The sequence below is a fragment of the Calidris pugnax genome, unplaced genomic scaffold (genome assembly GCF_001431845.1).
Source record: "Calidris pugnax isolate Ruff unplaced genomic scaffold, ASM143184v1 scaffold60, whole genome shotgun sequence".
In the NCBI taxonomy this organism is placed as follows: Eukaryota; Metazoa; Chordata; class Aves; order Charadriiformes; family Scolopacidae; genus Calidris; species Calidris pugnax.
This window is the reverse complement of record NW_015090831.1, coordinates 5,090,038-5,104,432: the sequence shown is the minus strand read 5'-3', so window position 1 is coordinate 5,104,432 and position 14,395 is coordinate 5,090,038. Positions and strand designations below refer to the sequence as shown.

Below are 14,395 nucleotides of genomic sequence, written 5' to 3'. Positions count from 1 at the left end.
AAAATGTTATCTGAAACATGTTTTCCCGCAATAAATTTTAATTAATCCGGGTGAACATCACTAACAAACCATCCCGTATAGCAACAGAAGTATGGAAGAATATTATGCAATGATCAGTTTATGAAATCTCTCTTCTTATTTGGCAATACAATTCTCTTTTCAATCACAATGAAGAAGTCCAATAACATGGGAATTAAAATTCCTCTTAGAGTCTGGGAATGGTGCCTGGGTTAAAACACTTAGTAAACATATGACGTTCCTACATTTAATTTTCTTCCTCAGGAATTTCTTAACTTCTCTCCTGGAGGCCAGGAAGTATCCTTTTGTTTTCTAATTAAATTTTGCTTTTTGCATTTATCTAGAGACTATAACTCTTAATCAGTAGTCTGGGGGATGGCATCCTCTATAAAATTCTCCAGAAGCGTCTCCTCTCTTACCTGAGCTAGTTACCTACTCTCCCTAGTGAATGAGATTCCTCTTCTCTCCATATTTTCTCTAGCTTTCTAACTAGGGATCTGCCTGCCCTGTCATTCTTCTGTAAAATTTGTGCCTTCTATATCTTGACGTTTTTTCTTTTTCACTTGTTTGAATGAGCTCCAATTTACCTCTTGCTCTCAGAATTTTCTTATAATGTTTTTTGGTACCTGTCTGCTTAAGTTTTAATTATAGGACTGAAAAGACCTTTGTGAAATGCTGTTTTTCCTTGAATCTTCTTTACTATTTACCCAGCGTAGAAAACTTGGCTAATAATATGTATCTCTTATTACTATCTCACAAGCAAATCATTGCAGTTTCTTGTCTTCTTAATCTTCGTTATTTTCCATCTAAAAACCCATATTAAATTCTCATACCTGTAAAAGGTTCTAAAGTTCTGTTTGCAATTTTTTTTTTGCTTAATGAGTGTCTCCATCATATTTGTCTCCATATATTTATTTTTATTTAATCTTGGATTTCAATAGCAGGTGTGTGCGGTAGTTGTGCCTTCGTTGTTCTTAGATACCTTTTAGTGTTACCCTGCAAAACTACTTCTTACAGAAGTCTTTATTACTTTTATGTCTCTCTTTCCTTTGAGAGCTATTCAACCCTCACCTGTTAGTAGACATAATTTCTTGACTGACTTAGTTCACCAGCCTATACCCATTTTTGCTTTATTTTCAGGATGCAATTCCACTTGATTCACCTTACATCATTTTTTTTTTTATAACTTGCATATTATCAGCTGTAGCAGCAAAAACTCCTTTAGTCTGTTCACAATTCAGGACTTAGTAAATACCTGAGTACCTTTTCAGGACTAATGATTGCTTTCTGATCCATCCCTGTGTGTTTTTTAGTGACAGAATCCCCAAATGGTCTCAAAGTGGAAGTATTCCCCTGCCCTTTCACCTAAGTCCTGCTTATACAAGTCTCAAAATGATAATTTTAAGGCTTCTATTCTCTCATTTTCCACAAAACATCATGCTTTCTCCCTACTTCTGATAGACAGAAACGTTTAATCCTTTCTTAGCTGATGAGTAAACTTTTCATACTATTCTGAATTCCCATACAGGAGTTGTTTTGGCACTGTATTTTATTTTCTAGAAATTAGTGCCTCTTTGGACTTGCACAGAGATGCATTTGAGGACTCCTTTCATTCGTATCTTGTATTATTCCATGTTTATTCTCATCCTTTTCTTTCTGCCCTTTTGTCTTTTTTAGCTCTAAAATATGCATTTCTGCCTTCCTGGCTCTGTATGCTGTTTCCTAATGAGGGTGCCACATTTTTTTCCCTGCAAGTTCTTTGTTCTGCTCTGAATGATGATCAAAAGATGCGTGTCTTCTGGGGGGTTAGTGTTTCAAATTGGTACGCGTGGCATCTGTTCAATAAACTGCGGAGGTACTTTCGGGAGGGTAGAAATACCATGGAAGAGTCCTATTTGAACATGCCATCACCCCTTTGGGTGCTAGCTGTCTTGTGAGCCACCAGGTCCGGCTCTTTAGAGACAGTAAGTTGGTTGTGCAGGTTGTTGTCATTTATAGCTGTCACTATCCTGCGTATTTGTTGGGAAGAGACTGTGTTGATGGAGATAAGCTGCCCGTAGGAGTTGGCATGGGAGTGAATATGAACCCCACGTGGAGTCCGAGCCCTATATTAAATGCATGCTGTTTTTTTTTCTTTTTTTTTCTTTTTTTTTTTCCCCAAATTTATGCTGGTGAAGCTGCAGGAATGCGAAGATTGATTTACTCTACGGAAATTAGAATTTAGGGACTTTGATGTTTAAATCCTGTTGTCCTTTTCTGGTTTATGAAATTAAAAAGGAATAGGTTAGAATATATTAGTAAAGAGAAGGCTTGACTAGGACCACGGGGAGGAAGAACTGATGGTCAGTGGTGGTGTGAATAAAGCCTTGTTTGACTGGATCGTGGTACACAACAGGAGCATCCAGACTGTGGCTTAGTTGCCCTGAATGACAGAAACCATGTTCTCAGGTGGAAGAAACCCCCCCTAAGGATCCCCCTCATCCCAAACTAGCTATTTATCATTGGGATGACTGAACTGTGGCCTGAAAAGATGAGAAATACACCTCTGAAGTGTAAAATATATTCAGGCAAGTCTGCATCAGATTTATATTGCTGAGATGCCGAGTTATTGATCGGTAAGCTCACCAAACGCTGAGCAGAATTTACGAGATACAACTCACATAATGGAAAAATAAATATGTAACAGCTGGCTTCTTCAGGGGAAACCCTTTAGAAGCAAGAGAGGAAATGATTTTATTCCGATCATTGCGGTGCTTGACAGTAGTGTTTAAATGTGTATTTCAAAAATTTTAGTTTGAATCCATTAAGGAAAAAACCATTTTCCCTAACGTCTTTTAGAGGTGTAATATTTTCAGTTCTTTCATGTCTAGAAACTAATTAAAGTAAAATGAAGAGAATAATGTATAAAAAGACTTTGACAGTGAAAGAAATATGCCTTCTTAAAAGTGTGACCATGAAATATTTGTCTCTTTATAAAATACTTTTATTTATACAGCTGTCTTTGATATGCAGCAAATAGTATGCTGCCCAGTCAGTTGCCATGAGATACTATGTTTTAGTTCAGGGTTTTATCTTTGAGAGCTAAGATTTTAATTGTGTTTGTATTTTTGTCATTGTTTCCTGCCACTGGAACTGGATTGGTTTTATTCCAAACAGTGAGGGTTTGTTCTGAGTAATTCCATCCCGTTGTTGTTATGAGGACAGGGAGCTGCATTGTGTTCAAACAACAATGTTGAGTCCAATAAAAGGATTTGTATGTACAAGGCTAGAGAAATGAAGCCAGTGGTGACTGGTCTGGTCTTGGAACAGGAGGCGTTTGAGACAAATTGAGCTTGTGAACTTGGGCCAGCTGTGCCCTACTGCTTTCAAGATCCAAGCTGGCATGGCCATGCCATGAGTGGAATAGCTTAGCGTGTCACTAGCTTAGCTCTGGACCACCTGTACCATGTCCCAGTATCATAGACACATCCATAGTGGTGCTTTTCTTGTGGTACCAGAACTCCTGCAGTGGTGAGGTGTTCACAGACCAGATTGCTACTCCTTCATGCTCCTCCCTGTTGGATGAACACTAAACTTCACGGTAGGCAACGTTCACGCTCTTACGAGGCTCTCATGAAGTATATCCCCACCTTTGAGTTTTCTTCTCTATTTTCCTCACGCTCTTACGAGGCTCTCATGAAGTATATCCCCACCTTTGAGTTTTCTTCCCTGTTTTCCTTGTGGCTTCTCTCACCCTCTCTGGTGGTCTGTCCCAGTGATTTCCAGTGTCTGGTGGCCTTTTCCAGATAATAGCCAACAAGGCTCCAATGTCCTGGAGAATCCCTTTTTCTTTCCCATCACTGCCTTCACTGGCATCCCAGCATCCCTGTTGCCTCCCCTGTTTTTCTTGGACACTCCTAATGACTTGTCACCTCTGGTCTGCTCAGTCCTGTCACTGCTGGCAGGAAGCCCCATGTTCACTCTGAATTTTTGCCAGATCTGCGGTTTCTGTTGATAGATCTCTACAAACCCTGCTGCAGTGAAACAGGGATATCCCAGCTGGGATCAGGATCCCGTTGTACAGCAGAGGATATGGACACAGGGAAACTTTTTATTCCATGGAGTGCTAATAGTCTGTGTCACTTTAATAAAATTGCAAGGATCTTTATTGTTCTGAAATACATTAAACCGTTGTTGCTCTTGGCAATCCGCTATTAACCCTCTTTCATGCTGTGATTAGCCTCCTATTCATACTTTGTTTCTTGTCTATTAAATAGATTTTAATTGAAAATAGGACTTCAACTTTGTGCCTCGTGGCTTCAAAACTAATTGATTCTGCTTAAAAGCATAAAGGCACCCTTTCCATCAGGCGTGGGGTGCATTAGGCTTTTTAATGGAGGGATGCACCGGAGTAGGGTTGGTGCCATTTCCAGGCTACTTAAATTACATTCCCCGTTTCTCCTTTGTCTAATCTTTTGTTTTTGCTATAAAAACAAGTCTTTCAGGTTAGTGAAATTACTTACAAATGTTGTACTGGCTTTATCCCTATTATGTTTTACACATGTAGGTGTTTTTATAACACAGCTCATTCCTTTGTGATTTTCTCAAGTAATTTCCCTTTGTATTGATCCAAGTGTCTTTAGTTTATAAGTCCTGGCAAAGGCAGTAAGAACTTTCACAAAGATATGCCATCCCTTTCTTGTACCCGGGCAATCGTTAATTCGGCTTATTTTTGCCAAAAGTTATGGTAAACATCTGGTTTTATTGCCTTGAGAATTGAATACTAGCTAAAATATGGCTGGACCAGTATATGAGACATTCCTGATATTCTTTGTATGTATTCCAGATATGTTAGTGATATTTAGAAATGTCTCATTTAGGTGTTAATATCAGAAATACTTGTTATTTCACTGTAAAAGGGAAATAAAGTTAAGATCCGGGAAAAAAAAAAAAAAGAAAGTGTTATTTACCTCCCGAGGGGTTAAAAAACTAAATTTGAAAGGAATCTCTGCAACCTATACATTTCTCCCTCTGTCTGGTCATCATTACTTTTTAGCACAGAGTTGATATGTATGCCTGCGAGTATGTGTCCGTATGACTATATTCACAGATAATTTATTTATTGGCTTAAAACTACATTATGGAAATAATCGTATCAGAGCTGATTTCCTCTTCCACTCTTCCTCCAAATCACTACCTCAGTAAAAATATATAGGGAAACAAGATACTTTAGAACCCAATTTATTATCTCCTGCTGGTAGCAATAACCTGAAAATAACGGCAAATAGTAAAATTCAAACTTGAGGCAGACACTGGTGCTGGGAACAGCTGTAGTCGCATTTATAAAGGATAGATTCAATATAACAGCTATAGAAATGTGCAATGTTTCAGAGGCTCCCAGATTAGTACTTGATTGCTTTTTCAAGTTTCTTCTATAGATTGGGAAGAACACAGGATTTTAAAAGGTATGAACAAGTGTAATAAATAAGCTGCTACTTGAATCAGAGATATTGCCTCCCCCTCTTGCTCTTCTCTGGCTTTTGCCTTCCTCTTCCCCTCACAAAGGGGCTAATATTCTTCCAAGGAAAATAATTGCATAAATTGCACTTTTTCCTTGTGAATGTGGGAAAATGTCATTACAAAGCCAATTATTGAGCAAAATCAGGAGGCTGTCCAGTATGTAAAGACAGTCCTAGCAGATGTGTTCATTTATCATAGGCATTATGTGAGGTTTTTGTCCTCAACGGGGCATCCCCAGCCAGGCTATCTGCACCCTTTTGGAGGCTGGTGGGGGTGAGAATTTTGGCATTTAAAAGGTTCACAGAAAAAAAAGGCCTCAAAGTTAATTTAAAATAAAATAAAATTAAAAAAAAAGGTATTTATTAGAGTATGAAAAATAGCAATAGAAAATCACATCAAGCTTTTAAATAAATCTGATAGAAATCAACTGGTGGAAGTCAGAGTTGTCAGTCAAATGGCTGAAGAAGGGATGAAACTCTTTTATGGAGGTCTGTGCTGGTCCATCCAGGCACTCTGTTTATCCTGCTGGAAACTGTGGCTCTTTATACCCTCCTGGTTTTGGAAAAGGATGCTATTGTATGGGCATTTATTAATGCAGCTTGTTTCTTTTTGTTCTTGTCTTATTCCTGAAGAATTTCACTGGAGGATTGTAGTCAGTGTAGAGTGAGTATAAGCTGGCACAGACCGAGAATACATTTGGATATTTGATTAGGGTAGTCTGTGCATTTTCTGATTTACATTTTACAGAATATATAGAATTACATAAGGAAGTGGGTAAACAAGCAGTCTTCTTCCAGTGACAAGTAGGATATTGGTCCTGGGAAAAGAGCTCCCAGTGCCAGAATTAAGTAGGATATCAGCTCAAGGGAGGAAGAGGAGCTGGAAGGTGGTTGGCAGGAAGAGGAAGGCAGGGATTTCCTCCAGAGTAGGAAGGAGTCTTCCATGAGTCTGGGATGGCTGGTTGACTCAGCCTACAAACAAAAAACTGCCCCTTTTAACTTTTTGTAATAATTTTTTCTTGTTTTTCTTTTATCCAAAATCAATTTAAAATACCCTTGGCACCACTGGTTGTAGCTGGTTCGTTTTCAAGGCAGGAAACCTGCTTTATGTAGTGACTTCCACTTTTAAATCATTAAATTGCAATATAGAAACAATCTCAAAATAAGTGAGGAGGAAAGAGCCAATCCTAACACCGACGCCTTGAGTTAGAGCAGAGGAGGACCGGACTTTATTCCTTGCATTTACCATCTACGCTCAATTTTATTTCCTTCCATTTCTTCAAGTGAACCCTCAAAAAAATGATAGTTTTGCAGAGCTTGATGCTGAAAGGCAGGTTAAGTCATGCGTGAGACTTCTTGGTAAAATAAATACCCTTATCCTTAAAACTCTAATATTTATCTCATTCTGTCTGTCACTTCACTCGCAAGGTCTCTAGAAAAGGTCTGTTTTGTCACTTCACTCGCAAGGTCTCTAGAAAAGAGCATGTTAGCATTCGGGTGAATTGGATTTATGCCACCTTGTTGTAATCTCTAAATGAACATGTCAAAGACCTTATAATGTCTCAGAAATCATTCAGAAAATGGTCTTTTTTTTTTACTAACGTATTATCTTTCAGGTTAAAATTAAATCACAACTGTCATTGAATCATGTTATTCTGATGAGCTGGTATCATAAGCACTGATATTGGTCTTAAGTCTCAGCTTCAGGATGCACAAATGGAAATTTACTGGGATTTTGAGCACTGAAGTCTTGTGTTCTTAAAAAAGCCCAACATTGTGCTTTTCTTTAAATGATTCATTTTAAAGAAAACGGTAAAATATCAGCAAAATAAAAGATTACTCATATATTGGGCATATTTTTATAAATTCTTTTCAAGTCAATTCCATGCAGGAAGCAAAGGAAAATACACATTAAAAATAAAAATGAGGATAAAGCAAACTCAGTAGCTATAAAAATTAATGAAGTCTTGGTAATACCATGGCAGAGTAAACTCAAACAAGCCTTTGCCTTTTGAAAGACTGCTTTGATATTGATTTATCTAAAGAGACAGCCAAATTCAGCCCATAATGTAATTAAAATGCAATATCATATAATGACACAGAAGATAGATTTAAGAGTCTTTCCCCTTCTTTTCCTTCCTCTCTCTGCCCCGAGTAAAAAGGCGAGAGAAGTTAATTGAAACTAGAAATCTCTTATGAAGAATGAAAATACAAAGGGAATCAGCTTTCCAAATTTATTGTCAGAATCAACTAAACTGGTACTTTGGCAGAGTTTGGGGTCAGCCTCATCTTGTAGATGAAGAGGTTTGGAGATCCATGCCTGCCTTGGGTGTGAGCTCAAGTAAAAGTCTCACCTCCCAGGCAGGAGAAATGCTTTCTGTGTATGTCTCTGTAGAAGAAACCAAGAGCTCTGCTCAGTTTTATTGAAAGTAGGTGAAGAAAATTCAAAGGTCTGGACCCTGCAATCTGTAACCCAGAGGTGGCAGAACCCTTGAAAGGGGATGGGTATGGGGACATTCCCCCACACTCAGGTTTTTGTCACCTGCCTGTGCCTGGCTCCCAACTGCAGCGTGAGCTTTTTGGATTATCTTCTCAGGCGTCTTTCTCTTCAGTACAGTGTAAAGAGGTCTCTTTGGCCATAGGTGTGGGGGTTTAGATTCCAGGTTGTTGCTCCAGCGTGGCAGAAAATCAACATTAAATTTACTATTAAAGTGCCCATTTACCATGGTCTTAATTGGCCTGCTAGGTATTGATGATTTAGATAAAACTTCATGTGCCTTGCTGAACAGAGGATTAACTTTTTGCTCTGAGAGATAAGACCCTAAAAAACCACTAGATTTTTGGTGAGTTCTGAAAAACTAAGGCCAGCATTAAACTCTGGAGATCTGTGCGTTGGTCAGTGCAGACTCACAGCCCTACTTTTGTTTTTTCCCTTTTTTCTTTCAGTTACTAGACCAGTTGATGGGAAGCTTTGCCTGGGTCCTGCTCCCTCCTCTTCCCAGCTGTGTAACCTGCCGTGCCCATCCGAGTGTGTGGTGTCTGCCTGGTCGCTGTGGGGCCCCTGCCTCCACGAGAACTGCCAGGACCACCACGGGAGAAGAGGTAATGGATGCTCTTGTGCTTTGCTTTTGCAGCGTTGGGGGATCTACAACGGGTAATGGAATATTATGATAAGACGGCAAAAGCAGTGGTGTCAAATTTTACATGGGGAGCCTAATGTATTTTCTTTTAAATTAATCTAACATAGGATGAAGCTCTTAGGTGTGTGTACAAGAGTGGAATATGACCTTTAAAAGCTTTTTGCAGTTATTCTTGGGAGAAGGAAAAAAAAATAAAAGATAAGATTTTCAATCTGATTCAGATCCTTTTATCCTGCACTGGACTTGTAGAAAAGGGAGTATTTTTTGGGGTAGCAGCTGCAGATCTCTGTAGTGTCCTGCTCTGATCCTCCTTGGAAGTCCTGCTGCACCCCTGGGTCCCAGGGCGATGCTTGGGTGAGGTTGGAGGGAGTCAGGGCTGAGGTGTATCCTGGAGTTAGGCTGACCCCAGAGATTGCTCTCATTGTTCTGGCTTTGGTTTAAATCCCTGGAAGAAGAGCATGCAAATATAATTTAATGCCCCTGGATCTTAATTGATTGCCATACGTGTTTGTTGCTGCAACGCTTTGAGATTCATGGCAGAGCCTTTCCTAAAGCTCTGAGATGAAAAGACGACTGTTGGAGTTCATGTCAGTTCATGCCAATGAATATTATTTTTTGGAAATTACACTTTTCTGAAAATGGCATAAATTTTTGAAACATGGCATAAGTTTTTGAAGTGACTGGAGCTGGTCAGAATTTTTCAAATTAAAAAAGTAATAAAAAATAGATGGTTAAATATAAAGGTTTGCAAAACCATTTAATTTTTAAGTTGTTTTGAATGATTTATTCTTGCTGGTTTGAGAACAGTAGAAGTTTGGTCCATTATATTCTCTGAATGTTTTATTTTCATTTTCTTTTCTGTTTCACGGCCAAGGTGTTTCCATGTGGCTTCCACTAATGCTGTATATTTGCCCCTTGACCGAGACCGTTGTAGGAAAGACCACCATCTATTTTTTTTTTCTGCCTTAGCATTCTGTGTCCTTTACATAACAAAATATGCTGCAAGATACTTGCGTATTCGTTCTGCTTTTTATATAGCAACACGACTTTTGGTTTTATTCAGAAGGAGGTAGATTATGTAATCAATTCTTTCATTATTTCTGTAACCTTTTTCTTCCACTTTACATTTGAATCTTCCAATTTAATAGGATGTCATTTCAAAGAGGTCTGACATGCATTATGTATCAGAAATCCTTACACCTTCATAAAGCAGAATACTAATTTCTTAGTAAACTGCTCTTCTGTATCTCAAAACAAGTCTTTTCATTAGTGGATTCCCAGGCAGAATATAGATGTTCTTTATGTCTTCAATTCCTTGACTATTTCTTTCTTTTTATCTTCACGTTGTTACTGTATTAATATATGCATCAGTGGCAAATTCCTGTATTTGGACATGTGTTTTTCTATCTAATGTTGATGAAAAGGAGAAAGAAATGTGAAAAATGTGGGTTGTTGAAATCCTTTACACGCTATTAGCTTTTGCGTGCCCGGACTGTGGGCACATAGATACAGCCAAGTGCCATCCCCACCAATTCAGTTTGGAAGTGTTGTGCTCTTGTTTGTCTTTACATCCCCCAGTTCCTGTTGCCCTTTATGGTCCTTTTGCTACTGGATTATTGGTGTAACTATTTTTTTTTTCTATTTTCCGGTTAATTGAGTTCCTCTTTTACCAGGCTTTAGAATGAGACACAGGCAAGTGATCGTGGACCCGGTGGGCACCCTGACAGGTTGTCCACATTTAATTGAATCCATTCCTTGTGAAGACCCGGTGTGTTACGAGTGGATCGTTTCAGAAGGAATTTGTGTGACTGAACATGGAAGATGTGGACCTGGAAACCGCATGCTGAAGGCTGTGTGCAAGAACAAGAAAGGTGCGTAACGGTATCGTCTTAAAAGCCCTATGGTTTTGTTGTGCTGCCTTCTGAAATGGCATTCTGCTGCACAGCAATTGTGATTATTTACAATAGCTCCTTACTGAGTTTTTATGAAACTTTCAGGTTTTTCAGTTGACTGTGTTCTCACAAAATCCCAGTTCTGATACTACCTGGGATTTTGCTTGGAGCCTTGTATTCTATTCTATCCTAGAGGAGATGGCTCACCAGTACTCATCTTGTACTTGACATGTCTTGCCACCACTGGCCTTATCACAACAAAAGTGGGATACCAATGGCCTGGTTCCCCCTAAAATCCTTTTTTTTTTTTTTTTTCACACATCTTGTACTAACGTAGGGCCATGACTGAGGCCAGCAGCTCTGTGTGCATTCACAAAATTAATCTTACTAAATTAACTTTAATTTTAATCAAAATTAACCTTAGCATTTCTTCTCTCCTCAGGTTTTAGCGTGCGGTGTGAATGTTTATCTCGTTATGATAACCCTCTTACAGTCATGAGAAGGGATGCTCGGTTGTGCTGCCAAAATTAATACAAGAATCAGATGCAAATGAAATGATTGTACTGAGTAATACTTTACTTGGCAGCAGCTTGAGACCTGCAATGTGTTCAGTTTACAGGTTGTTAATAATGAATAAGTACATTTTTATATGACGTTTACAAACAACCAGAAAGAGCTTAGTTCTTGTGCATGATTTGAACCTCAGCCAAAAGTTTCATTTCTTGATAAGGTCAGTGTTGTCAGATCTTTAGATTCAATTACAGAGAGCACAATTTTGCAGTCCTTAGTCACAGTGAGACTGTGCTATCATCTCAAAAGTGGCAAAATTGTGGAACTTTAGAGCCTGATGTTACATCTGAAATGGAAAATTCTTCTTTTACATGGTGCTTAGACCAATCATGGGAAACAATTTCAAGTCGATAACAGGAGGGGTTAATTGTCAAGTGGTTAAAAATAGTGTGTCATTTACGAGGCATTAGAATCTGACAGAATGAAATGATGGCTGCTTCCTCTGAAGAGCACAGGTTCTCCTAAAATACATTTCAAATATAGGTGGTTTTCTTGTAAGTTTATGAAAATGGGGCAAAAAAAGGTCTTCAACTGTTATAAAGTGACATAGCTAGAATATACTGGAGAGCAGAGAGTGTCTCAGAATTTGGTCTGAGTGGTCTCTTCTGATGTGTGATCATGGCAGCGGGTCTGTCCTGCAGTGGTGTGTGTAGGTGGAGTCTTGTATTGCTAAGGAGCTGTGTGTACTTCACCCCGTTCAAACTGTGCCAACATCCATTTTTATGCACTAACTTGTGTCTTGGAAGGAAAACATGTAACATGGCAGATGCTCATTGATCTCTGATCAAACTGTTCCCTGTGACTATGATCCTTAAGAAACCAGGCCTTTGAAGTGTCTCTTCTTCACTTAATTGTTCAACAAGATATTGGAGGTCTCACAGTACCCTTTTCATTTCAATTACTCTGTGCATGTTCTAGTTACCAAGAAAAAAAAGGTTGGAATGTTCTTCCCACCCCGCCACCCCGAGGCAAACATTGTCACTAGACATGATCATTCTCTGGTTTTAATTGAGAAGGTTTCACAAGGAAATATCCAGATCACTGGGCAGATGAGAAGCACTGGTTAATAGTACTTTTAAGCTTTTCTGAGTTTTTGATCTGGAAGGATAGGACTGGCAGAGTCCTTAAAGTCAAAGTTGAAAAAAAGAAAAGTCAATTTCTTTCCTCTTCCATCAATCCAGTAATACTAGTAGCTTTGTTTATAACTTTTTTTCCTTCTGTAATGTTCTCTTAACTAGATTCCCATTGCAGTAAGTGGTCTATTATCTTGGATAAAAGCTGGAGTTAAAAAAAATAAATAAAAAAGAAAAGTATAAATAGAGTTGCATAAAGTGTTTTGCCTGGAATAATTGGTTTGTTGGTAGTGGGAAACCAGCAGGGAGTCGTGTGAAACTTTGAGACATAACAATTACAGGTAAAATAGCGTAAGGCCTATACTAATGCATACCATTATGCAGTTCAAAATTCTGTGCAAGTAGCTGCCACGCTGAAAGCATTTAGGGTAGCTGCATTATGTGCTGGTATTTTAATTTACTTAAGCATCTTTTGTGGAATTCAGCTCCATATCCTAAAATCCAGTCTTTTATCCAGTCATTCTGTCATCCGTGCCTGGCATTGTTTCTCAGTATTTCCACTGAATGCCTAACAGGATTAAAAAAATACATTTTTTGGACCCTGTTAAATAACAAAATCCAATATATCATCATCTTAACAGCAGCTCATTTGTGCCTGGAGTGTGTTGATTAGGGTACTTTGGGTCTTCTGTGTATCCCTGACTGCAAGATGTCTTCGTTTTCATATAAGTGCCAGACTTACTGGCACGATGCTGTCTCCTTGTTGCAGTGCGATAGTTCACTTCTCTTTAGAAGTTAGAAGTAGCTGAGTCTCCTCTTTCTTGCTCCATCCCCAGTTTGGCTGAACATGCTGTATCCCTCGCTGGCCCATGCGCTGCTCTAATGCTGGGCTTTATGTGCTGTTCTCCATGGCTCAGGGACCCGAGGCCTGTTTCATGAGGAGACTGGTTTTTCCCTTGCCAAAAATGAGCTTTAATTACATTGGCTGTAGTGGGAGGGAATTGGCCGTGTTTTTCAGTCCTGTATCCCATGGCAGAGGACTTTGCTGCTGCCAGCAGAGCCTGTAGGATCCTGTTGGACTAAACTTCCCTCCAGCAACGTGGAACTTGGAGGTGTGTCTTTGATATATGTTGATAGACGGTGGGTGAAGTTAACAAGGTGTTAGCCCTTCTCTGTCCCACTTCTGGTCTCCCCAATGTCTTTCTCCCATGCCACGTGACCTTCACACTCCTGGTGTCAGCCTTTGCCATGGTAGAGGTTTGGGAGGAACGTGTTAGGAGGGGAGCAAGGAGCAGCGGCTAACTAACCTCTTTCTCCAACTCAAACCCAACCTTAGAAGACCCTTGTAGTGACTTCTTTGTTTCCCTCCCTGCTGCCACCCTTAATTTCTGGTGAGAAGATTTTGTGGTGCTGACCCAGGTAACAAACTGCTGCTGGCCTGAGCTGGAGCTTGAACAAATTAGGACCAACTCACACGTGGGTCCAACTCTGGTTTTCAGAGTTTCTTTAAGGACTTCCATGTCAAAGCAATATCTCTTTGTAATGAATTTCATCTCTTTGTATGAATTTCAGTGATGCAGCACTTTTACTTCCACTTGGTCTAGAGCTACAGAAATGACTTTTCGTTTCTTAAATAGGCTAATGTAGGGGGTCCATAATGAAAAGGCCTCCACAGGGCACATCCTGTGTATAGCATTTTTTCATGGAGTGGCTGGAGTCTGTGATTTGCAATTTGGAGTAGTTAGCATAGATGAGGAGGAATGAGAAGACCATAATCACCTCATTACTTTGTCGTTGTTAGGTGTCTGTCTGCTCCCACCTAGTAGTGTTTCTCATCTCTGTTAATAAGTTATTGAACATGCATATGATGCTTGCAAGAAACTCTTTGTGTCTGGTCCATATCCCTTGAGTGCGCCTCTTCTGGGGCATCGGAAGACAGTAGTGTAATAAATCAAATGAAATTAAATAATGTGTGAAGTCATGCGTAGAATGGGAAAAGGCCTATATTGCCTGCTTCTTAAAAAAAATAAAATTCAGCAAAGTGTTTTTTATTTAGCTAGTGAAGGACAACAGATGCTTCTGGAGAAGTCTGTGAAGCCAAAAGAATAACACAGGAGAATGGATGGTGGTACTAAAAATTGGATTATGTGACTGTGTCATTGGGTACATGGTTCTGTAATTCAGATAAGGAATTTATTTGAAAA

At 39.2% G+C, this 14,395-nt stretch overlaps 1 protein-coding gene across 2 annotated transcripts in view; it reads left to right on the top strand.

The window, feature by feature from the left end:
• THSD7B (thrombospondin type 1 domain containing 7B) overlaps window positions 1–14,395 on the top strand; it is a 343,216-nt gene that overhangs the window by 136,092 nt on the left and 192,729 nt on the right. For both annotated transcript variants that reach the window (XM_014941122.1, XM_014941120.1), the window contains exons 7-8: window positions 8,463–8,618; window positions 10,330–10,527. In XM_014941122.1, the coding sequence (XP_014796608.1) occupies window positions 8,463–8,618; window positions 10,330–10,527 (354 nt within the window). The remainder of the gene's footprint in view (window positions 1–8,462; window positions 8,619–10,329; window positions 10,528–14,395) is intronic.